This window comes from Artemia franciscana, chromosome 8, assembly GCF_032884065.1.
Source record: "Artemia franciscana chromosome 8, ASM3288406v1, whole genome shotgun sequence".
NCBI classification, from domain to species: Eukaryota; Metazoa; Arthropoda; class Branchiopoda; order Anostraca; family Artemiidae; genus Artemia; species Artemia franciscana.
In genome coordinates, this window is record NC_088870.1 from 17600215 (window position 1) to 17625038 (window position 24824).

Consider the following 24824-nt stretch of genomic DNA (forward strand, 5'->3'; position numbering starts at 1 on the left):
TATAAACTTCAGGGGTGGCTCATTCAACTGGAAATTGAAAGCTCTATTTGCTGTTTTAAGAGTTAAAAGGAATCGAAGGGCATCTATCCTCAGACACACGCACACACACACACCTTTGTTTCTTCAAGCGCATCTGATCAAAATTTTGAGATTGCAAGTTTGTTTGAAACAAAACAAAATTTTATAAACAAAATTGCTGGTTCGACACTCCCCCCCCCAAAGCCCGGAGGAGGGTTATAACTTACATCCTGGAGGAATATAAAATTTTTATTTAAGAAGTGGTCGCAAAAACCTCGGAAAGGACTCAAATGATTAGAAATTGAAAGTTCTAATTCCCTTTTTAAGAATCAAATGTAATCCAATGGCAAATATCCCCTCCCCCTCCCAACTTTCACTTCCCCGAATGCGTCGAATTTCTTATATAGCCATTTTGTTTGAAATAGACCAAAGATCCTTTAACAAAACTCCAGGGATAACACAGCCCCTCAGAACCTGGGGAAGCCCCAGTGTTGGAAATTATACCCTGGGGCCATATAAGGTGATGGTCGTATAAACTTCGGTGGGGTTCATTTGATTGTAGATTGGAATTTATGTAGCACTTTTTAAGAGTCAAGAGGGATTGGAGAGCAACTAGCCCCCCCAAGGCCCTCTATTCCTCAAATGTATCCGATCAAAATTTTTAAATAGCTATTTTGTTCAAAATAGTTTGAAGATCAAACAACAAAAAATCAGGGGTCAACACAACATCCCAGAACCCAAGGAGAAGTGTTGTAAGTTATTCCCAGGGGGCCGATAAGGTTTTACGTAAGGGTTGGTCGCAAAAACATCAGAAGTGGCTCATTTTATTGGAAATTTAAAGTTCTAGTTACCTTTTAAGAGTAATCAAAAGTGATTGACAGGTATACACCAACTCCTCATACCCTCTTTTCCCCAAATGCATCCGAGCAAATTTTTGAGATAGTCATTTTGTTTGAAATAGTCTAATGATCAGATGAGGAAAAATTAGGGGTGAATATACCCCCCCTCCGAAACCTGGGGGAAGGGTTGTAACTTATGTACCGGTGCATGTAAGGTTTTTATGGAAGAGGCGGTCGTATAAACTTCTAAGGGGACTCAAATGATTTTTCAAGTAACGTTGCAGGGACGATAGAGTTTGATACCACCCATACTTCCATAAAAGACGATGTAGCAGGAAATAATCCATCCTTACTTCCTTCCACTTTTACTTTGCCTGCCGATGATTCACTCAATTACTCCGTATAAATTACCCAATTACTCCGTATATGAAAGGTGCTGTTCCCTCCTCAACGCCTCACTCCTTACGCTAAAGCTTGACTCTTTCTCTCAACTCTACTTTTTAAAACAGTAAAAAAACTTTAGCTTAAAGAGCCTCACACACAACCCCCTTCCCTCATCCCCTCCTCCCCCAAACAAAAAATTTCCCACTGAAAACGTCTGTACACTTCCCAATAACCATTACTATATGTAAACACTGGTCAAAGTTTGTAACTTGCATTCCCTCCCACGGGGACTGTAGGGGAGTAAGTCGTCCCCAAGGACATAGTTATTAGGTTTTTCGACTTTGCTGAATAAAATGACTGTCTCAGAATTTTGATCCGCTGACTTTAGAAAATATGAATGTGGGGGGGGGCCTAGGTGCCCTTCAATTTTTTGGTCACTTAAAAACGACACTAGAACCATTAATTTCCATTAGAATGAGCCCTTTCGCAACATTCTAAGACCACTGGGCCAATATGATCACCCCTGGGGGAACAAAAACAAACAAACAAATAAACACACATCCGTGATCTGTCTTCTGACAAAAAAAAAAAATCCACATTTTTGTAGGTAGGAGCTTGAAACTTCTACAGTAGGGCTCTCTGATACGCAGAATCTGATGTGTGATTTTCGTTAAGATTCCATGACTTTTAGGGGGTGTTTCCCCTATTTTCTAAAATAAGACAAATTTTCTCAGGCTCCTAACTTTGGATGAGTAAGACTAAATTTGATGAAACCTATATTTAAAATCACCATAAAAATCTGATTCTTTTGATTTATCTATTAGTATCAAAATTACGTTTTTTAGAGTTTCGTTTACTATTGAGCCGGGTCGCTCCTTACAACAGTTCGTTACCACGAACTGTTTGATTGATCTTTTATACTAACTGTTCTTAAACATGACACAAGATGTGTACTCATATATGTCCTTCAGTTCGAAGGACAATGATAACGCCCTACGTTCCCATATGAAAACATAATACCACGATTACACCGTTGGTGTGAAAAAAACATTTGGCGACACAGATGTTTAAGTTAACCCTATTGGACTGTATTAAAGAAACCATCACAAAATTTTACAAGTAACTAGTGTTGGCAGGTAATGGGCTAAAAGAGACATCTTTGAATGTCTATACCCTATTTTTCAGGTAGGCAATATGACAAAAAAGGAAATCTTCAACAATGGTGGAACAATCAAACTATTAAAGCTTATAGAACCCTCATAAACTGCTTTGTTGAACAGTACGGTAACTACAAAATCCAAGAAATTGATCAGAATCTAAACGGAAGACTTACCGTACTTGAAAATATTGCAGACAACGTTGGACTTAAAATCGCTTACAAGGTAAGTTCCTCATGTAACTAGATTTTAAATTTTAAATCAAATTTCACACATTAAGGTAGCAATATTACCACCCCTGGCAAATTTCTGTGAATAAAAAACCTTTCAGCTATTAACATTCCTATGCATATTTTCTAGTTTCACATAAATGAATGTCATTAAAACACTATTAGACGAAAAATACCTAAATTTATTTAAAAAATGCATTGAATTGAATTCCAATTTGAATGTAAAGGGAAACTGGATGTTTATTGCATAGAATGAGGGAGTAAACAAGAAGGCTGATTGGGGGCGGGGGATAAAAAATTTATCTCTGCTTTTATGATACCCAAGGATTTCGGTTAATGATACGAATCTCACAATTATTAATTTTATCAATCAACAAAATCTTTTCGTGTCAGAATAGATGAAATACAGCCTAAAAGCTTACTAATGAGACAAAACAAGAATTAGTTTTCTATTTGTTTATTACCTCTATAGTTTGGCATGACACCTTAGTATCTCATATAATAGGCTTGGAAAATAGTTTGAACATTTAAGCAAATGTTCGAAGCAGGCTCTTTAGTTGGTAGCCAACCTTTTAATGCCAATTCAATAAAAGAAAGTCACAAAGGATATAAAATAAATTTAACTAAAAGGTGAAATCGGCAATACCAGGTGTTTTCTGACCACAAAGCAAAGACGCGTAGATATTGCGTAAAATAACTTTATATGCCGCCTGGTCATTATAATTTTATGGTGTTTGATGTAAATAACAGTATTCCATGGTCTCTGATGTAAACTGATATTATCGTCAATAGATATCAGTAGAGATCTTTCGAAAATAACTCTCAAACATTACCAACGTCCCTTTGAAAATAGTATTAAAAATCAGATGCCCAAAACTAATAATAGTCTAATTATACTAACATTAAAGATTAAAAAAAAAGAAAAATCTAACAACTATTATCCTATTTCAAGGAATATTGCATATTGTTTCGTTTTCTTTTAAACCCAAAATACCCTACATAACCAATTTGCGTCCCAAAATAGCAATTCATGTTCAAAGTCAAAAACACAATCGGTGGTTTCACACCATTTTCATCAGTACCACCATTGAAGGTTACTTTCAGAGGAATAACTAATCCCCTGGAGATGAATACGCCAGAGGAATAACAGAAATAAAATTAAGAGGTCTCTGTATTTACCATCTTGCATTTCAGCATCGCCATCCGGATTAATGTTTATTAGTAGTCGCCAGAAAGTCCTCACTATAATCATTAGCTGTTTGTTGTTAGTATCATAGATTAATTTTATGCATTTCAACGTACATGGTAATGAAACCTTTGTGGAGAACCTTTGTAGTATCAAAAAATAAGACTTCCTTGCTGATGAAAGTAAAGAGCGAAAGTTAAGCTAAACATTTAAACAAAAAGAAGTATTTATAAAACTAGTGTTAACAAACCTCTGATGATAATTCCTTTTGTTTCTGTGATTATGCAAAACGAGTGCTTTATAAAAAAAACACATAAATCACGTATAAGAGACGAAAACACTATATTCTTATGCTGTATTTAGCTTAAAATGTCACATTTCTACTGTACAAAAACTTCTTCGTATCGTTAATTTTAAAAACTAAATATCTTAGCTCTTTTCCTAGCAACAACTAAAAAAGTAAGAATGGACTGGTAATATTTACGGTTCATTCTAAATTCATGTAGTCTTGGTGTTGACACTTTTTTCTCTTTTTTATTTTGCTGGAGGAATTTGATTTTCAATTGATTTTTCCCTCATATGTTTTGGAGAATTTTAATTTAAAAAAGACTTTTTAAGATGGTAATAATTTCATTTAGTCAAAGTGTTTGAGGTTTCAGGCTAAACCTCACAGTAGCGACAAAGTTTTATTTGAACGAGGGGAAAACAGCCAGGTGTTCATAGGGAGGGTTTGACAAGAATCTATTAGTAAAAGATAAAGCAGTGTTAAGTAATGAGGTAAAAACATGAAGCAAAATAAAATGCCCATAAATAATGACTACTACTACTACTACTAATAACTCACTGCAGCACCAAGCCGCCTGAGGCCAACACAGCTACGCACGCTCCTCCTCCAACCTAATCTATTTAAAGCCTCCCTCTTTACACCCTCCCAGGAAGTTCCCATTTCCTTTAAATCCTTATTTATGACATCCTCCCAACCCAGACAAGGACGACCTGCTTTCCGTGTAGCCCCAGACGGTTGGCCAAAAAGGACAATCTTCGGTAATCTGTCATCCTTCATCCGTAGAACGTGGCCTAGCCATCTCAACCTTTCTTTCATTATAGCCCCAGAAAGCGGGATTGAACCACACTTTTTGTACAACCTACTGTTTGAAATACGGTCAGTCAGCCGGGTACCCAGAACAATCCGTAGGCAATTTCTCTGGAAAACATCTAGTAAATTTTCATCTGCTTTTCGGAGTGTCCATGCTTCAGAGCCATATTTGACCACTGTCATCACTGTAGCTTCCAATATTCTAATCTTGGTTTGTAGGCTTATCTTTCTATTCTTCCAAACTTTTTTTAACTGTGAAAAAACACCCTGAGCTTTAGCTATTCTACTTTTAACATCTTCACTGCTCCCACCATCTTTACTAATAATACTACCAAGGTAACTGAAGCTCCCAACCTGATCAATCTTTTCGTTACCTAAGGTCACCTGTTCATCTTCACTTATTCCTAACCTTAGTGACTTAGTCTTCTTAACATTAATTTTCAAGCCTATTTTAGCACCCTGAACTCGTAAAACCTCTAAAAATTCATTCATTTTGCTCACACTTTCATCTAATATGCTTAAATCATCAGCATAATCTAAGTCCAGGAGCGATCTTCCTCCCCATTTGATTCCATGGTCTCCAATTGCCTTTCCTGTGCTCCTTAAGACGAAGTCCATCAAAATGATCCATATAAAGGGGGATAGAACACAACCCTGCTTAACTCCTGATTTAATACAAAACCAGTTGCTAACCTCATTTCCTACCTTAACCGCAGCAGTATTATTCTCGTACATAGCGCAAATCACTTTAATGTATTTTTCTGGTATACCATATAACGATAAGACCTTTGTTAACGCTGTTCTATCAACAGAATCGAAAGCTTGCTCATAATCGATAAAACTAAGGACCAAAGGTGTTTGACAACGAAGGGACTTCTCAATTATTAATCTAAGAGTGAAAACATGGTCGACACATCCTCTACCTTTTCTAAAACCGCATTGTTCTTCCCTTAAAACTTTGTCTACAGCATTTCTCAGTCTAAAAAGTATCATATTACTCAGTAATTTGCTACCTACAGAGACCAGACTAATGCCTCGATAATTCCGACATTCACTCTTGTCACCTTTCTTATACAGTGGTTTAATTAAGGTTTTCCTAAAATCATTGGGTACTTCCCCTTCTTCAAAAATCATGTTCATAATCTTCAGTAGCTTATTCCTAACCTCAGAGCCTCCATATTTAAGGAACTCATTAATCATACTATGAGCACCTGGGGCCTTATTATTTTTTAATCCTTCTAGTACTGTCGCTAATTCTTCCTCTTCTCTCATTTCCTCCTCTGTCACTCTCCTCCTTTCTCCCTTATATCGCTCCCTCTCTTCCAAATTTGTCTCCCTTTATCTTTCCTTCCCCCTTAATATCTCTCTCACTCTCCCACTCTCTCTCCCATTTTCCTCTTTATTTCCTAAAAAACATTCTTTTAAGCCGGTCTTTTTTTTTTTTTTTTTTTTTCATTCAGGGAAAGATCTCCTCAAAACAAACGATGATAATATATTCTTAGGACTCTTTGTGTGGCAAAACCGTGAATAAAAATTTGGTTTATTGCTCTATTTTCACAAAAACTTGCGTTTTCTTCTTTAGTTTCATGTCTTTGTAACAAAAATCTGCTTGTAAGGCTTATTGTGATACCTTCGAAACTTACAAACAATTAAAAGTTAACTTTTTTTTTTTTTTTTTTTTTTTTTTTTTTTTTTTTTTTCCAGTTTCATATAATTTTGGCAATGATTTTTATTATTAAAATCAGTTTTGAGGGAAGTAATGAAAAGAGTGAGCCTAATTTATAATTCAAGTTAGGCTACCTTTAGGTAGGTTAGACTTCTGGTTCCTGATTTCATTGACATTGCCTCTTTGCGATTCAATCTATTTGAAAAAAGAATTAGGTAAGGTTTATATTAACATACACTTCAAGTAAGAAAAATACTTATCTCTATAGTCAGAATTGCATCCTGAATCCAAAGTTATTGTGCATTTGCATCAAAAAGGAAATTAATATTCACCATATACAGACCTAGCCTATACCAATTCAGGGTATATATTTGCACGTTAGTGAGTATGTGTGTATGTATGTGTATGTATATGTATATGTATATGTATATGTGTGTGTATGTATATGTGTATGTATGTGTATATATATATATATATGTATATATGTAAGCCCTATAGATAGGTAGAGTAGCTCCATAGGAGGCTTAGGCCAAGTAGGACCTTGTCCCAGTGGGGCCCATAATAGAAACTGGGGAGCCCTCCCCTGGGGGTCATAATTTCAGGTGGAGGAGGAAGAAGGCCCCTCAAATGTACACTCAGCAGGGCCAACTGCCGTGTTCACGCGTCAGATGAGTTACAAACCTTCTCCCAGTAATGGGTTAAATTGCATGGTGAAGCAGAACACCATCGTGGGAGGATCCTCTATAGGAGGACAACTGCGGCAGGGCGTAAGATCCAGATTTATGGACAACGGCCTCTGTAAAGGGCTGCCTCGACCCTTTCGGGGTACCTGCAAGACTGGGAAACTTGCGGTCAATTTTTCCCACTTGAGGAGTGGCGCCCCTCGAGGAAATTATAGCCTAGTAAACAACACAGCACTCGTACGGGATTCTGATTATTGGATAATTTTCTGGGCTTGGTTTGTTTTGATGGGCGTTTTCGGGCTGAAAAACCTCTTCCTAGCTAATTTATCTACTATGGGCTGCCTCCCCGTAGTAGCATAATATTTGTAGGCATGAATATATAATGAGTCGGAGGTAATAGGCTTGGGACTGTCTGTGCAGGATTTCGACTCTTGTTGATAGAAGAGCATCGCCAAGTGCTGAAAACCATGTTGTGACCAAGATGGGCCCAGGATTGCACAAAGCCTCCAACTTACTGGAGGTCCCAGGGACTTCTTCTGTCCGGTTCTAAGCCGGCTTAAGCGCTTCGGTGTAGACTTGAGAAGATATGTTGGTCCCCATCCTGCACTGGTATCCGGGATCACTGCTTTTCTTGAGGCCAAAATAATTTCAAAGATTTAAAGAACATGAAAATTGGAACTTGGAATGTTACGACGTTAAAAAATGACTATCGCATCGACATTTTGACTGACGAATTCAGACGGTTTGAACTGGATTTATTAGGAGTTTCAGAAACTCATATCCCAGGGGTAGGAAGCATGAAATTAGGTGACATAGAATTTGTTTACTCAGGAAGGAAGGATGGGGTACATAGACAGGGAGTAGGGCTCATGATGAATAAGGAAGCTGCTAAGTCTTGTTTAGGCTGGGAAGGTATTAATAATAGAATACTAATTGCTCATTTTATGACTAAAAAGTTTAGGGTATCAGTTATAGTAGTATATGCCCCCATTGAACCAACTGATGGAGATACTAGTGACTCAGATGAATTTTACTTACAGTTACAGGAGCAAATAGACAGGGTACCAGGTAGAAATATGGTGTTTTTGCTAGGAGATTTTAATGCCCAGGTTGGTAGAAATAGGGATAGATGGTATCCTAGCCTAGGTAATTTTGGTGTAGGAAAAGAAAACAGTAATGGCTATAGGCTTTTGCAATTTTGTAGGTATAACAACCTAGTTATAACCAATACGGTGTTTGGTCACAAAATGGCCCATAAGTTGACATGGTATTCACGTGATGGTAAGACAGCAAACCTTATTGATTATGTTATTGTAAACAGAAGACTAGCAGGATCAATACAAGATACTAGGGTGTATAGGAGTGCCGTTATTGATGTTAAAAGTAAAGATCACCATCTAGTAGTGTCTAAGGTTAATTTAAAGCTGAAATTTCGGAAGAGTAACTCCCTCCCGGAAAGTTATGATGTTGGTAGACTTCAGGATGAAAATTTGAGAAAAAAATTCCAGGAACAGTTGAGTACTAAACTTGAGGGTTTAAAATTTGACAATGTGGAAGATGGATGGAATAATTTCAGAAAAACAATTTGTGAAGTTGCTGATGGTGTCCTAGGGAAGAGTGCTAAGACAGCAACTAGGAATATTAGTGAAAAAGCTTTAGGTTTAATAGAGAGTAGAAGGGGTTTGTATAAGAATTATCTGAGCGATAGGTCGTATGAAAACAAAAGGAATGTAAAGAAAGTGGAGAAAGCATTAAAATATGAACTAAGGAGATGTGAAATGGAGGCGATGGATAAAATTGCTGAGGATCTGGAAGATGCGGCTAGACGGCATAATAGTAAAATATTATACTGGCATGTTAATAAATTGAAAGGGAGTAGCCGATCCGGACTAGTCCCAGTTAAAGATAGAAATGGGGCCACAATTAGTGATAAGGACAGATTTTTGATAAAACTAGATGCTTCTGAAGAATGGGCTTTTTATGCTGATTCTAAAATATAAAATTCACTAAGTTTAATGTTACCAATCAAAAGGTACGAGCTTGAGAAAGTTCGGCTGATTTTCGAAAAAAGGGTGGAAACACCCTAGTCAAGCGATCCTAATAAAATCACGCCATCAGATTTACTATAACATAGAACCCTACTATTGAGGTTTATGCTATTTTTTTCTAAGAAAAAAAGCTTGATCAAAATTTAAAATAGCCATTTGATTTAGAATAATTGAAAGGTCTAATAATTATGCTTTTGAGGATAACATGGCCTCCATAGTCCCCAGAGAAAGGGCTGTAAGTAGCTCAATTTGCACATATTGTTCACATATAGTATTTGTTATTGGGAAATACGCAGAAAATTTTTGGGATATTTTCTTTGGAGTGTTTTCAAACACTCAGAAATTATTTTGTATATAAGGGGGGCTACCCCTTCCTCAATCCTCACTCTTTCCGCTAAAGTTTAACTTTTAATCCTGATTCCTTATGAAAGACTACTCAAACACAATGGCCGCTGATTTTATGTGAGAAGTATTTTTAAAGAACTATTAAGACTTAAGCGCAAAGATTGAGGGTCGAGGAAGGGGCAGTCCCGCTTATTTATAAGATAATTTTTGACCGTTTTAAGTTTTAATGTTGCTCTCTACTTTCAGTTAAAAAAATTGTTTTTTTCTTACTTAATTTGAGAATAAACCTGATTCAAAATGTTGTAAACTGGTAATAAAAATTTTAGTCAGTATTTTTTAGAATAAAGAAAAGTGCATAGAATTGCTTTTACCTTTGAATGTTTAAAAATGTGTTATTGGACTAAGCAGTAGCCCTTATCATCAACTTTTATAATGAATCCCCTAAAGCAAGAGCGAACCCAGCGACAAGTTTCGGATGGGGATGGATATTTTGACTGAGGGATGGTAGCACTGGTTAAAAAGGAAAAATAAAATTTTTGGAGTACAAGGTGCATTCTTTATTGAGACAACACTGTAATATGTAGATGTAAAATAAAATCGAGCCACTTTTTTCTGTTGCGGGCTAGTTTCTTTAAAATGTCTTTTGTGTTGACTGAAGCATCCTTGTGTATTAATAATAACGTCAATCCATTAAGCTGTTCTTGACCTGAGGCCCTACTGGTATAAGATTTCACTCTTGTAAGGGTAGAAAAAGAACGATCGTACGTAGCCGTAGTGACTGGAATTATTGTACTAATCTTGAAATTTGATGTAGTGTTGGGAAAATGTTCTTATCGTATTCTTTTAAGCATCTTATGAAACATTTTGGTGCCACGTTTCCCGACTGTATCCACAATTTCTACCATAGAGCTAATTCAGCTTGCGAGCTTCTTCTATAGCTGTCTACATCAGTATATCAAAAATTAGTCAGAGTATCCGATTTGTTCTTTGTTTTTTCCAGTCACTTCAGTAAAAAGTGGATGAAATATAGCTTCACTCCTCTCTCTCATGTCCCTAACTGCTCTTAAGTTCGTCAGCGTGTTTAAGAAAGTGTACGGTATCTATAATTTCTGATTGCAAAAATGTCGACTAATTGTCGTCTTCCGTAATTGTGGGACAGACTACAAACTTTACAGTAACCATATCTGCAACAAAACTACATCTCCCAGTAGCAGATAGCAGAGAATAAGCTTTGCTTGAAAATTCAGAATCTGAATCAGGATATTTTTGAATTTCCCTCATAACCTTACAGATAATAATGAACATCCCTTTAAACAAAATGATCGCTTTTAAGTGCTTCACTCATTTAGTCTGACAAATTTTTTTCAATCCTAATCTTTTTGACCCTGTGGCAAGATTACTTACTTAAAATATTTGTTCGAAAACTGTAGAGCGTTTAAGTAAAATTCTAAAGAAATCAATTACTTCTTTCAAAGTTTCTAGACAATATCTCATACCAGGTATGTTGTACAAATGACACAGGGCTAGGCTTAAGGAATGACTTCCACAGTGAACATAGATTGGACTGCGGAAAATTTCACAGAGTATAGCAGCAAAGCCTTGAAACTGACCGCTCATAGATGAAGCTCCATCAAAAACTTACCCCCCTAAGTATTTTAATTTCCTTCCATTCCAACTAAGGTTTGTATCAACCAACCAAGGTCTGCTATAAACCAAAAGCACAACGTGATTCAAAAGAAGTGTGACGATCTCAGGAGCTCGAGGTTGTAACATTACGTGGCGCACTTGGTAGCGGCCTGATATTGTTCTCAACTTCATTTTCACAAAACAAAAATTCTCGTGTGGAGATCGTCACACATTACCTACTTGTTGAGCATACATTGATCTACACGAATGGGATTAAAACCCAGAATAAATTTGGTTAGCTTTTAAGACAGTTTTGTTTTAAATTTTATTTTTTGAATGAATAAATAATTCAGTTTTAATCCTCATCACAATAAGATTTACAACGTACATTGTCCTTTTTTATTACTCAAGATCTATAGGAATATCGACCCTAAAGGACAATTTTTTTAAGTGGGGGATGTATCCCCATTATCCGCCTCGCTTCGCCCCTGTTCTAAAGTTCTTTTTCACTTACAGTTTTGTGTCGTTTAAGTACTCAATTTACGAGCCAGATGTCGCGCCGCGGCTGATTGCTTCGTTTTCGTATGTTGGACAAGTAAATCGGTACTATTCATCCAATTGAATACAATTTGTCTAAATGAGTTTTTCAGATGTAGCTCATACTGGGAGGGTAATTATTTATTGGATTTGTTCAGGGACCAATCTTCAAGACACAGCCGAAAACCTAAACAGATGATGTTATATATAAAAGTCCCTTATGTCTATTTTTTACCCTTTTGCAGCGTCAAGAGTACGTAAAATCATTTGTAAATTGGAACCGCATAGTTTAATTTCCAACCGGCGTTTTATCTCTAAATCTGCACATTTATTTAAGAACACTGCCCCTCTTCCCTTGGAATAAAAATCTTTTTACGAAAAACTTTTGAAAGATATGGTGTGTCTTACCCCTTGCCTGAAAGATCGAAAAGCATTGAAAATCTAGGAAATACCACCGCATATTTTATCCTCTCGTTCTGTCCGTAGTATTAGCAGTAGTCAATGGCCTTTGGAAAATCCCCAGACGATCTTCAGAATCGACTCCCGTCGACCTCTTCCAAATACAAAACAATTTTGGTTTTCACTGGTTGCAATAAAAGTGAATGAGCCAGCTCTGCTTCTCTACACGGAACGAAACAAGCGATTGAATGTTTATTTTAGTCGAATGATCTAGAGGGGAGATCTAGCTCCTTCACCCAGTATTTGCTTAAAATACTTTCAGCACATCCAATAACAACAATTACTTTTAATACATCCCAAACCTGCACAGTGTTTTCAACAGATATAAATCCATTGTTTAATTTAATGATATATAGCAATCCCACATCGCCATCTAATAATAAGACAACTGTGATGTACTAAGCTGAATTACTGGCATCAATATTGGTAGAGCTAGTAATTTTGGTTAGTAATTTCAAACTTCTACTGTTTTAATTTCAGGCCTACAAAAAGTGGGTGGAGCGTAATGGCAGCGAAGAACTATTACCCGGATTAGCCTTAAGCCATGAACAACTCTTCTTCCTAGGCTACGCACAAATATGGTGTGAACTTACAAGACCAGAGGAAGCAGTAACCCGATCAAGAACAAGCAGGCATCCACCTGGATATTTGAGAGTCAGAGGCCCACTGTCAAACCTCAAACAATATGCCATGGCGTACTCCTGCCCTACAAATTCCAAATTTAATCCTGATAGCAAATGTTCAGTTTTTTAATAACTTGTTCTCATCTTATTTCTTCTTTTTTCAATATTATTATAGTTTTTCCATGAAAATAAAAGCGCCGAAAAAGTTAGAAGTTCCTAATGAGTGCATATATAGATGCTGAGTTTTACTTCTTTTTTTATTGTAGTTTTTTTTTAACTTTTTTTTAGTTTGGGAACCTTCTTTCTAAGACATCACCGTCCTTAAATTATATTTTGCAGGCGTGAAAGGAGGAATCCTTGTGATACACCTGCTAGTGATGACACCAAACCCTCTGCTCCCACTCCCTCACCAAACCATACTTGAATGATTCCTGGGTAAGAGATTAGATTGTTCGGTTGCTTAAATAGTTCCAAAGCGGAGAAACGTGGTTGGAAAACAAGAGGTAGCGTTCTTTGTAGTTGGTAGTTTGCAGGGTAGTTGTCTTGGAGTTTCCCCAGGTTCTCTGGTTGAGATTGTAGGAAGAAGACTTGACCTAGGGCTGGCTTGCAGATGCTTAAATGCGGTGTTGACATCATCCCTTTTCTTTTGGTAAACAAGGTTGAAGTTTTCAACCTTTGTTATCTCCTTTATTATCTTTGGGAATTCAAATGTTGTACTCAGTAGTCAGTATAGTTGTAATATATCAAACTGCATTGAAGAATAAGCATAAATTGGAACCCTTCCATAGCATGTGAGACTTTAAAAGAAAACGAGAAAGAAAATTTTAAATAGAGCCTGAAAATAATATAAACTTTGAAATAACTCCTGGTTTTTGAGAGTTTTACTGAGCATGTATGATTTCTTAGCATGTTAAATCTGAAAGTATGTGTTGATTGTTTTTTGTATGTTCTATTGAAAGTTTGATTGTTGTATTATTAGGCAACTGTGGACAGACTCAAAACTAGAAGTGAGGCCCAGGTCACAAAGACGAGTTATCTCCGAACCCAAAAAGAGAATAAGCGAAAAAAAATATTTAGCAGAAATGGTCACTGGGCTATGGTGCTTCCTTTGGTACTGTGTTTTAAGATAGGGTATATCTATCTTTTATTTTTATTTTTACAAGAGCCTTCCTTGGCAGTGTTAAGGTGTCGACTATTTTATCCCTCATCCCAAAAGCCCCACTCGATAGCTTCAAACTGGCTTTGGCAGCAATGCTAATCTCTCAGAAGAAAGGAGAGAGTTCCCAGACTCGTCAGTCATTGGTAATAAGAGCACCTGATCCTCAAAACTATAACTAGTGAAAGAACTTCTTTCTACCATCTCAGATTACTCCTCAAGGATACAGGCTAATTTTCATGCTACCGTTTGCACTTCAATGGCTTCTGAGAATCGATTCCCTGGGTGTGATTTTGCCAGCCGTTACCGGCTTCAATCCATCCAATCTCAGAAGTATTTTCCACAAAACATCTTGGCTTATGGTTAGACATGGGACAGCCAAGGTTGGTATAGTGACAATAAAGTCTTTTTCCTGACACTACTACTCAGAGGGATACCACGAGAAGGTTGTCACCATTACCTCTTCGTCGCTTCTTAGCCCAAAGAAGATTTTTTTTTGAAATTTCGGTCTATGGAATTGCCTATACTTTACAAGAATTCAATTTGCCCTCTTCTGGAGTATTTTACCTCAGTTTGGTTAACCATTAATGCAACTGGGGAACAAAGCGTTCAGGGAGCGGTCACAATAGGACTACATTACAAGTAACTCCTCTATTTTTGGGGGTCCTGATAACAATAATAAGAACGGACACACATACACTAATAAAAACAAACAAGGGAAAAATCGGCTTTAATACGAATTTTAAATTTTGGTTCAGTTCTATATTTAATTATTGAATAAATAATAATGATATTTCTCTAATAGTAAGTATGCACGTTGTGCTTTTCAAGATCACAGGGACGAAGGGGACTACTGCTAGTATATATCGTGCATGTAATTCTGTGAGGTGTTTTTGCGGAGAATATGTCCGATCCTTCGCTTTACGCTTGTTGATGAAGCAAATGTATGGTCCAGAGGAGATAAACCTAGATGTATTATTTAGTGTGGGGATTCAATTCTATACCCTAAAATTCGTCTTCTGGTCATCGATCTACGCTAAACCAAATATATTTATGAAGGACAAAGAATGAATCTACGAGAAAGACTGAACCTCCTAATTGGAGATAAAATAAAAAAAACTAGTTTTTTTAACTGAAAGTAAGGAGCGACATTAAAACTTAAAACGAACAGAAATTACTCGATATATGAAATGGGTTGTCCCCTCCGCAATCCCTCGCTCTTTACGCTAAAGCTTTTATTTGTTTTAAAAAGTAGAATTATGGCAAAGAGTCAAACTTTAGCGTAAAGAGCGAGGGATTGCGGAGGGGACAACCCATTTCATAGACGGAGTAATTTCTGTTCGTTTAAGTTTTAATGTCGCTCCTTACTTTCGATTTAAAAAAAACTAGTTTTTTTTATTTACTTTCTGAACGTTTTTGAATTAATGCATGTTTGATTTTAGCTCTCCGCACATAAATTATTAACATGAAATTTACATATTAATTCTTTTGCTGGCTAAATGGCTTTCTCTTAGTTTTGATCAGACGATTTTGAGAAATAAGGAGTGGGAAAGGAGGCCTAGTTGCCCTCCAATTTTTTGGTTACTTAAAAAGGCAACTAGAACTTTTAATTTTTAGCGAACGTTTTTATTAGTAAAAAAACATACGTAACTTAAGAATTAACTTATGTAACATACTTTTATATTCTTATATTTTTATTATGTATATGAGGGGGTTTGTCTCCTCATTAATACCTCGCTCTTTACACTAAATCGTAAGTTTTGTCCCAATTCTTTAAGAATGACCCCTGAATCAGAAAGGCCGTAGAATAAATACTTGAAATTACTAAAAATACTTTAGCATAAAGAGCGAGGTATTTATATCCTCCTTAATAGCTCGCTCTTTATGCTAAAGTATTTTTAGAACCCCTCATATGCGTAATAATCTCTGTTCGTTTTAAGTTTCAATGCTACTCTTTACTTTAAATTGAAAAAACATTTTCATGTTTATTTTTTCTTTGTTTTTTTATAGTAATACTAGAAAATCCTGCGCCCTTTTCATAGAATTTTTATACCCACATGACATATTCCTCCAAGGTAAGATCCTCCCACATAGCCCCCTCCCCTCAACCCCACCCCCCAAACCAAAAACATTCCCCTAAAAACGTCTGTGCATTTCCCAATAACCATTACTGTATGTAAACACTGGTCAAAGTTTGTATCTTGCAACCCCTCCCCCAGGGATTGTAGGGGAGTAAGTCATTCCCATAGTCATAGTTATTATGGTTTTCGACTATGCGGAACAAAATGGCTATCTCAAAATTTTGATCCGTTGACTTTGGGAGAAAATGAGCGAGGGAGGGGGCCTAGGTGCCCTCCGATTTTTTTGATCACTTCAAAAAGGCACTAAAACTTTTCATTTCTGTTATCTAAATAGCTAGAAATCCTTTCTTTTAAAATTTTTTCAAGCACTTTAGATAATGGCGATAAAATTGCAATTGGACGATAATTACTTACATCAGATTTATCGCCTTGTTCATACAACGGAATTACTCGGGCAATTTTCCATCTACTAGGAAATATACCTGAATTGATACTCAAACTGAAAATGTTGATAACTGGCTCAAAAATAACTCCGGCAAGACTCTAACAAATTTGTTGATAATTCATCATGTCCCACTGAATTACCGTTCTTTTTATTTTTGATAATCTTATGGAATTCTGCATAACAGACAGGGACCAGAAATATTCTCGTACATTCATTGGGGGGGTAAATATTCTTTATGCGACCTGTAAGGGGATCAATCTAATCCTGCTGAAACAATTGATTGACCAACACCAGCAAAATAATCACTAAACATATTAGCAACATCTTGCGGTTCTCTAACTTCTAAACCATTTATATTAATTAATACCTCAGGATGTGATAACTTTCTATTTTTTCCGATTTTAATCTGAATAGCTGACGGACTACGATAAATACCTGCGATTAGAAACTTCTCATTATTTGGAAAAGAATATTCAACAACACAAGATTCAAATAACATTTCAATATTGAATATTCAGTCTAGTCTTGCACGGGCTGGTATGCAACTTTCAATTAAAACGCTAAGACCACCTTTCTTTTGCATACTCCTCCCAACATGAAACAGTTGATAACTTGACCACCTTTCTTTTGCATACTCCTCCCAACATGAAACAATTGATAACCATCAAAATGAATACTTTCAATTGAAAACTCTAAAAAAGTTTCGCATAAACCGAACATGTCCATATCAGATGTCGATAGAAAAGTGTCAATTGTATCCCTTGCAGTCCTCCAGCCCCGGCAATTCCAAAAGGATATCCTCCTTGTTCAAGAATTTTTCTTTGCCAATCCATTCAAAAATAAATATTGATTTTTTGGTATATCTAACATGCTGCTATTATCTTCATTATCACTATCTAAAATATTTTGGAAAACTAAATGAAACAAAAGAGAATCTAGCTCAGATTCTTTTAACCTTGATGATGGAATTCCATCACTATCTCTATCCATTATCAAATACTACCACCATGTGAAGAATAACCACACCACGACCCATGCGCCCAACAAACAAAAATAAAAGGTAACACACGCAGAAACAACTAAGAAAAGGAAAGAGAATGTCTTCATTCTAAGACAAATTCTTTCAATATTCTACCGCTATTCTTAAAGACCTCTATGTGCTTCAAAACAAGTAGTAAAAAAAACAAAAAAATAGATAGCTAAAGAGAAAGAATAGTAATAAATATATAGAGCAATAAAAATTAGCGAGAAGATAAATAAAAAACAAAAAATACGAGACAAAACATGATTAAACGCTTCCTACTCGTATATTTTAAAACAAACTAACAGGGCGCTTTACTATTACACGATATGATTTTATTTCACTGAAACATCACTTGGAAAACTATGATGTACATGTCCTCGGGCGTTCGGAAAGTCGTCAACCTCTGGTATGCTATCACTAAATGAATCATTTTTAATTGAGCCGTCACGTCTTTTCACAATTAAATAAAAAAAACAAGTTTTTTTAGCTGAAAGTAAGGAACTACATTAAAACTTAAAACAAACAGAAATTACTTCGTTTATGAAAGGGGCTGCTTCCTCATCAACGCCCCGCTCTTTACGCTAAAGTTTGACTCTTTCTCTCAACTCTGCTTTTTAAAACAGTAAAAACTTTAGCGTAAAGAGCGGGGCGTTGATGAGGAAGCAGGCTCTTTCATATACGAAGTAATTTCTGTTCGTTTTAAGTTTTAAGGTCGCTCCTTACTTTCAGCTAACAAAACTCGTTTTTTTATTTAATTTCTGAACGTTTTTGAATCAATGCATGTTTTGATTTTGGCTCTCCACAGAGGAATAATTAACACAAAATTTGCAAGGTTTTTTTTTTTTTTTTTTTTTGGCTAAACGGCTTTCTCACAAGTTTGATCGAATGATTTTGAGAAAAAAGGAACGGTGGAGGAAGCCTAGTTGCCCTGCGATTTTTTGGTTACTTAAAAAGGCAACTAGAACTTTTAATTTTTTACGAATGTTTTTCTTAGTAAAAGATAAACATAACTTATAAATTAGCTTACGAGACGAACTTTTGTAATCTCACGTTTTTATTACATATATGAGGGGTTCACCCCCTCGTCAGTACCTCTCTCTTTACACTAAAGATTAAATTTTGTCCCAATTCATTAAGAATGACCCCTGAATCACAAAAGCCGTAGAATAAACAGCTAAAATCACTAAAAATACTTTAGCGTAAAAAGCGAGGTATTAGGAGGAGGTGAGCCCCTCATATGCGTAATAATTTCTGTCCGTTTTAAGTTTTGATGCTGCTCCTTACTTCCAGTTGAAAAAACTTTTCATATTTATTTTTTCATTGTTTTTTTTAAATAATGCTAGAAAATCCTGCGCTCCCTTCATGGCAATTTTCTTCCCCCATGACAAATTTCTCGATAGAAAGTTCCCCCTCTTGTCAACCTCTCCCTCCGACCAAAAAATCCCTCTGAAAACGTCTGTACACTTCCCAATAAGCATTACTATGTGTAAGCACTGGTCAAAGTTTGTAACTTGTAGCCCCTCCCACGGGGACTGTGGAGGAGTAAGTCGTCCTCAAAGACATAGTTATAAGGTTTTTTGTCTATGCTGAATAAAATGGCTATCTCAGAATTTTGATCCGTTGACTTTGGGAAAATAATTAGCGTGGGAGGGGGCCTAGGTGCCCTCCAATTTTTTTGGTCACTTAAAAAGGGCACTAGAACTTTTCATTTCCGTTAGAATGAGCCCTCTCGCAAGATTCTAGGACCACTGGGTCGATACTATCACCCCTGGGAAAAAAAACAAACAAAAAAACAAACAAACAAACAAATAAACACGCATCCGTGATCTGCCTTCTGGCAAAAAAATACAAAATACCCCATTTTTGTAGATAGGAGCTTGAAACTTCTATAACAGGGTTCTCTCATACGCTGAATCTGGTGGTGTGATTTTCGTTAAGATTCTATTACTTTTAGGGGGTCTTTCCTCCTATTTTCTAAAATAAGTTTTTTTGACTGTTTACTGTTTGAAAACAAGTTTGTCTGAATCCCCTTTGCTATCCATGCCTCATATCTAGGAATCTACCGCAATTTATCCCGTTTCGCTAAAATCAGCTTACGTATTTTACGAATTTCGGCTGGCACATCATCACTAATAGACAAGTTGCTATTATTTCCATGAAATGTCTTGTCCTTAAGCTTGCTGGCATTTTTTTTAATAGAAAACTTGTCGTCTTTTTTATCTAGTGTCACCTTTGAGAATTTACGATTTCTGTCATATTGCGAGATTGTAAAATTTACTTCAGGCAATTCTAATCCATGGCGAACAACTTCTGTGAATAAAGCTTTAGCGTTATCAATATCTTCGCAAACTGCATTCCATATGATGATGTTATTTTCTAACTTGTCGGCTTCCAATTTAACAATCCGACACATTGAATCTTCATTTTTTTCTTTTTAAATTTATGAATTCATCGGTACAAGTTTTTAATTGCAAATTGAGGCAGGACGTATCATTTTCAATTTTTCCAATTTTCAATTCACTATTAACCATCTTATTTTTAAGAAGCGAATGTTCTTTATCCAGATTATCGACCCTTGTAGTAAGAGTACCTAATTGATTGCATAAGTTGTCTAATTTATTACCATTTTCTTTTACGACTTCAAGAATTTGCTTAAAATCTGCAGCTAGTATTGATATTTCCGGTTTCGAGCTAGAGCTATCATCTGAGGTGTCTAATGAAATATTCATACCTTCTTGTTTCAGATTTTTCCTTTTACGTCCCATTGTATATTAATAGTGTATTAACATCCAAATATCAATACGTATTGCTAAATATCCAACAGTTCTTGAAATAACGTTTTCAGCATTGAATGAGTATCCAAAAGATCATGAAATAATATCAAGGAGGCACACTCGTGCCTCTTTAAAGAGGCGAACCACGGTACATGTTCTTTGTTGTGGGGGGCTACTGCCCCCTAACCCCCCGCTCTTGGCTTCGGAAAGGCCCTCTTTTAATTAAGAAAACAAAAAACCTGTACACAAGAGTCTTTAAAAGCGGGGGGTTTGGTGGGCGGCAGCCCCCCAACTGCCTCTCCTAACTTAAAAAAAACTGTACAAAAGAGTCTTTAAAAGCGGGGGGTTTGGGGGGCGGCAGCCCCCCAACTGCCTCTCCTAATTCCTGTACGTTTTAAGGTTCGACTTTGGGACGCAGCCTCTTTAACTCTTTAAGAAAACGAAGTTTTTTTTCATATTATTTTCACATAAATCCACACAGAGGTCTTAAATGCGTCTTACTCTGACGAGAGCATTGAATGAACTGACTGGTTTGAGTGGATACATGCTGCCGAATTGCGATCGTTTAACCTATTAAACAAAAAAAAACAAGTTTTTTGAAATGAAAGTAAAGAGCGACATTAAAACTTAAAACGAACAGAAATTACTCCGTATATGAAAGGGGCTTTTCCTCCTCGACGCCTCGCTCTTTACGCTAAAGTTTTTATTGTTTTAAAAAGTAGAGTTGTGAGAAAGAATCAAACTTTAGCGCAAGGAGCGGGGTGTCGAGAAGGAAAAGCCCCTTTCATATACGGAGTAATTTCTGTTCGTTTTAAGTTTTAATGTCGCTCCTTACTTTCATTTCAAAAAACTTTTTTTTTTTTATTTAATTTCTGAAAGTTTTTGAATTAATGCATGTCTGATTTTGGCTCTCCGTACATAAATTATTAAAATGAAATTTGCATATTAATTCTTTTTTTGGCTAAACGGCTTTCGCTTAGTTTTGATCAGACGATTTTGAGAAATAAGGGGTGGGGAAGGAGGCCTAGTTGCCCTCCAATTTTTCGGTTACTTAAAAAGGCGACTAGAACTTTTAATTTTTAACGAACGTTTTTATTAGTAAAAAATATACGTAACTTAAGAATTAACTTACGTAACAAACTTTAATATTCTTATATTTTTGATTATATATATGAGGGGGTTTGTCCCCTCGTTAATACCTCGCTCTTCACACTAAATCTTAAGTTTTGTCCTAATTCTTTAAGAATGACCCCTGAATCAGAAAGGCCGTAGAATAAATAGTTGAAATTACTAAAAATAATTTAGTATAAAGAGCGAAGTATTAACCTCCTCCTAAATACCTCGCTCTTTATGCTAAAGTATTTTTAGAACCCCTCATATACGTAATAATCTCTGTTCGTTTTAAGTTTTAATGCTTCTCCTTACTTTCAATTGAAAAAACTTTTTCATGTTTACATTTTCATTGTTTTTTTTTAATAGTAATGCTAGAAAATCCTGCGCCCTTTTCATTGAATTTCTCTTCCCCCATAAAATATTCCTCCACGGAAAGATCCTCCCGTATAGCCCCCTCCCCTGAACCCCACATCCAAAACCAAAAAAAAAATCCCCGTGAAAACGTCGGTACACTTCCCAATAACCATTACTGTATGTAAACATTGGTCAAAGTTCGTAACTTGCAGCCCCTCCCCCAGAGACTCTGGGGGGGGGGGTAAGTCATCCCCAAAGACATAGTTATTATGGTTTTCGACTATGCGGAACAAAATGGCTATCTCAAAATTTTGATCCGTTGACTTTGGGAAAAAAATGAGCGTCGGAGGGGGCCTAGGTGCCCTCAAATTTTTTTGGTCACTTAAAAAGGGCACTAGAAATTTTCATTTCCGTTAGAATGAGCCCTCTTGCAACACTCTAGGACCACTTGGTCGATACAATGACCCCTGGGAAAAAAAACAACAAATAAACAAACAAATAAACACGCACCCGTGATATACGCACGCGTCTTCTGGCAAAAAATACGAAATCCCACATTTTTGTAGATTGGACATTGAAATTTTTTTTAAAGGGTTCTCTGATACGCTGAATGCGATGGTGTGATTTTCGTTAAGATCCTATGACTTTTATGGGGTGTTTCCCCCTATTTTTCAAAATAAGGCAAATTTTCTCAGGCTCGTAACTTTAAACGACAAAGACTAAATTTGATGAAATTTAAATATTTAAAATCAGCATAAAAATTTGATTCTTTTGATATATCTTTTAGCATCGAAATTCCGTTTTTAGAGTTCCGTTTACTGTTGAGCCGGGTCGCTCCTTACTACAGTTCGTTACCACGAACTGTTTGAAAAACAACAAGAGTAACTTTTTTGTAAGTGTATGGCTAGTGAAAACTTTGTGTCAAAAACCCAAATCCCCAGAAAGACTTAGTGACATCACAGCTCAGGGCGTACCTCTCTAGCTTGAGTGATTTATATGTGCATTAACGAAGAAAATACTTAAGATGAATAAGCCGTTAAAATGTGTTTATACCAACAGTTCAAATGTGGTTTTGCCATTAAAAGTAGCTTCAGTACCAACTACCTGGTGGACACATCAGCATAAGAGGTCGAGGGGTCGTTTCCACCCGTTCAAATTTTGTACGATCTGAAAATGAAGATGATTAGTCTATCCCAATCCTAAAACTGTAGTAAATTATACATGGTTGTTACAAAAAAAAACATATGCCTTTGATGGCGGCGGAAACTTATTTCTAAAGTGATTTGAGCTAATAGTTGGTGTAAACTGGTTTGCGAAGAAGTTATTAGTGTTCTATGGATTCAATCCAAAACTGATTTTTTTTTTTTTAGGAGGAGTTTATGTTGTACTGTTTTTGTTGCAAATTTATTTGTCGAATAAATTGATTGATTTATTTTTTTTGACAATAAATAAAACGGCAAAATGTACGTGATTTCAAATTATTCTTGATCCCTCAACCCCAATAGGTCGGATACCATTTGCAAATATGGACTCCAAGGGGCACGTGAAACTGATGAGAACATTTAACGTTAAGAAGATGGGAATGAAGATATACTTTTGGCATTAACGCTGCAGTTTTACCCAGCAGGACTAGTAAAATTCCCAACCTTAAAGTTAATTGATTAAGCTTGGAAGTCATTCGAAGATCTTGACTTATTTTTATCCAAACTGAAATTCTTCAAATGCATTTGGTTTTGAACTGTTTCTCATTGATTATAAAGTATTTTAAGTCAAATGTATAACCAATGCTTACTTTTGAAGTATCTGAATACAGTTGTTGTTTTCTTTTGAAAATACAAGTGTCTTGTTCAGCGAAGAAGACGCAAATATATAGATATGGTATGGTATGCAAAAGATGTCATTTCTACAAAATGAAATTATCCAGTTAAGTGTCCTCCCTCAACATTTCCTGACAGTTTCAACTTAGTATTCTTAGCCATTTTTTGAGATGTTTCATATACACAGAGGCAGTTTTAGGAGGGATAGATGAAGCACGTAGAAATTTTGGAGGCGCAATAAATAAACAAATTAAAGGTTTTAATCCTCTTGTAATTTCCAAACTTTTGTTGCTATAAAAATTAAGTAGAGGGTGGATTTGAAAATGAAAATAATTAGCAAGCGTAAAACTAGCAATAAGGCTTTACAAAAATACCAACTAAGAAGACTCAGAATATGAACAGAAAATACCAGAAAAAATCCTGAAAATCTAATTTTATGTAACAGCCTTGGAAGAAAAAAAAGAACATTCAAGTTATATTTCTTCAAAAATCGGAAAGTGCATAATGTTTGACTAAATATATGCCGTGTTTTGAAGATGTGTTGCCAATAACTGATAAAAAATAGCTGAAAAGAAAGGTCAAGGACATAAAACAAAAAGTATCACGTGTCATAAATGCTATTCTATTTGTGGCAATGGCACCGCTAAAGTTTCACAGGTTCCCAAAATTTTTAGAAATAAACCAAAACAAAGACACCCATAAATTGAGCCACATTACTTACACCAGACGAGAAATTGATTTTGAAGGAAATCAACCACTATAAGTTCTTAGTTGAAGGTTGAATCAAGTCAATAGCATACAAATTTGGAAATTATATGTCACGGTGGCCTATAGTTCTGCTAACTTTAATGAATCTCACAGCTTTTCAGCTTACTTTTGGATTTATATCATTGGATTAGCTTTGAATTATATATCCCTTGGGGGCATATGTGATTCTTATAGAAGGGATGCTCATACAAATATTAGAGAAGGCTCATTTGGTTGGAAATCGAAAGTTCTAGTTCACTTTCAAAGAGTCAAAAGAGACGGAAGGGCAACTAGCCCCCCATACACTCTTTTTCCCCAAAACCTTCTGATAAAAATTTCGAGATATCCATTCTGTTAAAAACAACTTCAAAATAAGATAATACAAACTCCAGAATCGAAAATAGCCCCCAGAGCCC

General features: G+C 36.0%; 2 protein-coding genes across 2 annotated transcripts in view; both read left to right on the top strand.

Moving 5' to 3' along the window:
- The window catches only part of LOC136030074 (neprilysin-1-like), a 235290-nt gene that overhangs the window by 101620 nt on the left and 108846 nt on the right, over positions 1–24824 (top strand). The gene's annotated exons all lie outside the window — the stretch shown is intronic.
- LOC136030075 (neprilysin-1-like) lies at positions 2390–13102 on the top strand. Its single transcript, XM_065708721.1, has 2 exons — positions 2390–2623; positions 12755–13102. Exons 1-2 carry the CDS (start codon positions 2405–2407, stop codon positions 13025–13027), a joined length of 492 nt encoding a protein of 163 aa, XP_065564793.1. The 5' UTR covers positions 2390–2404; the 3' UTR covers positions 13028–13102.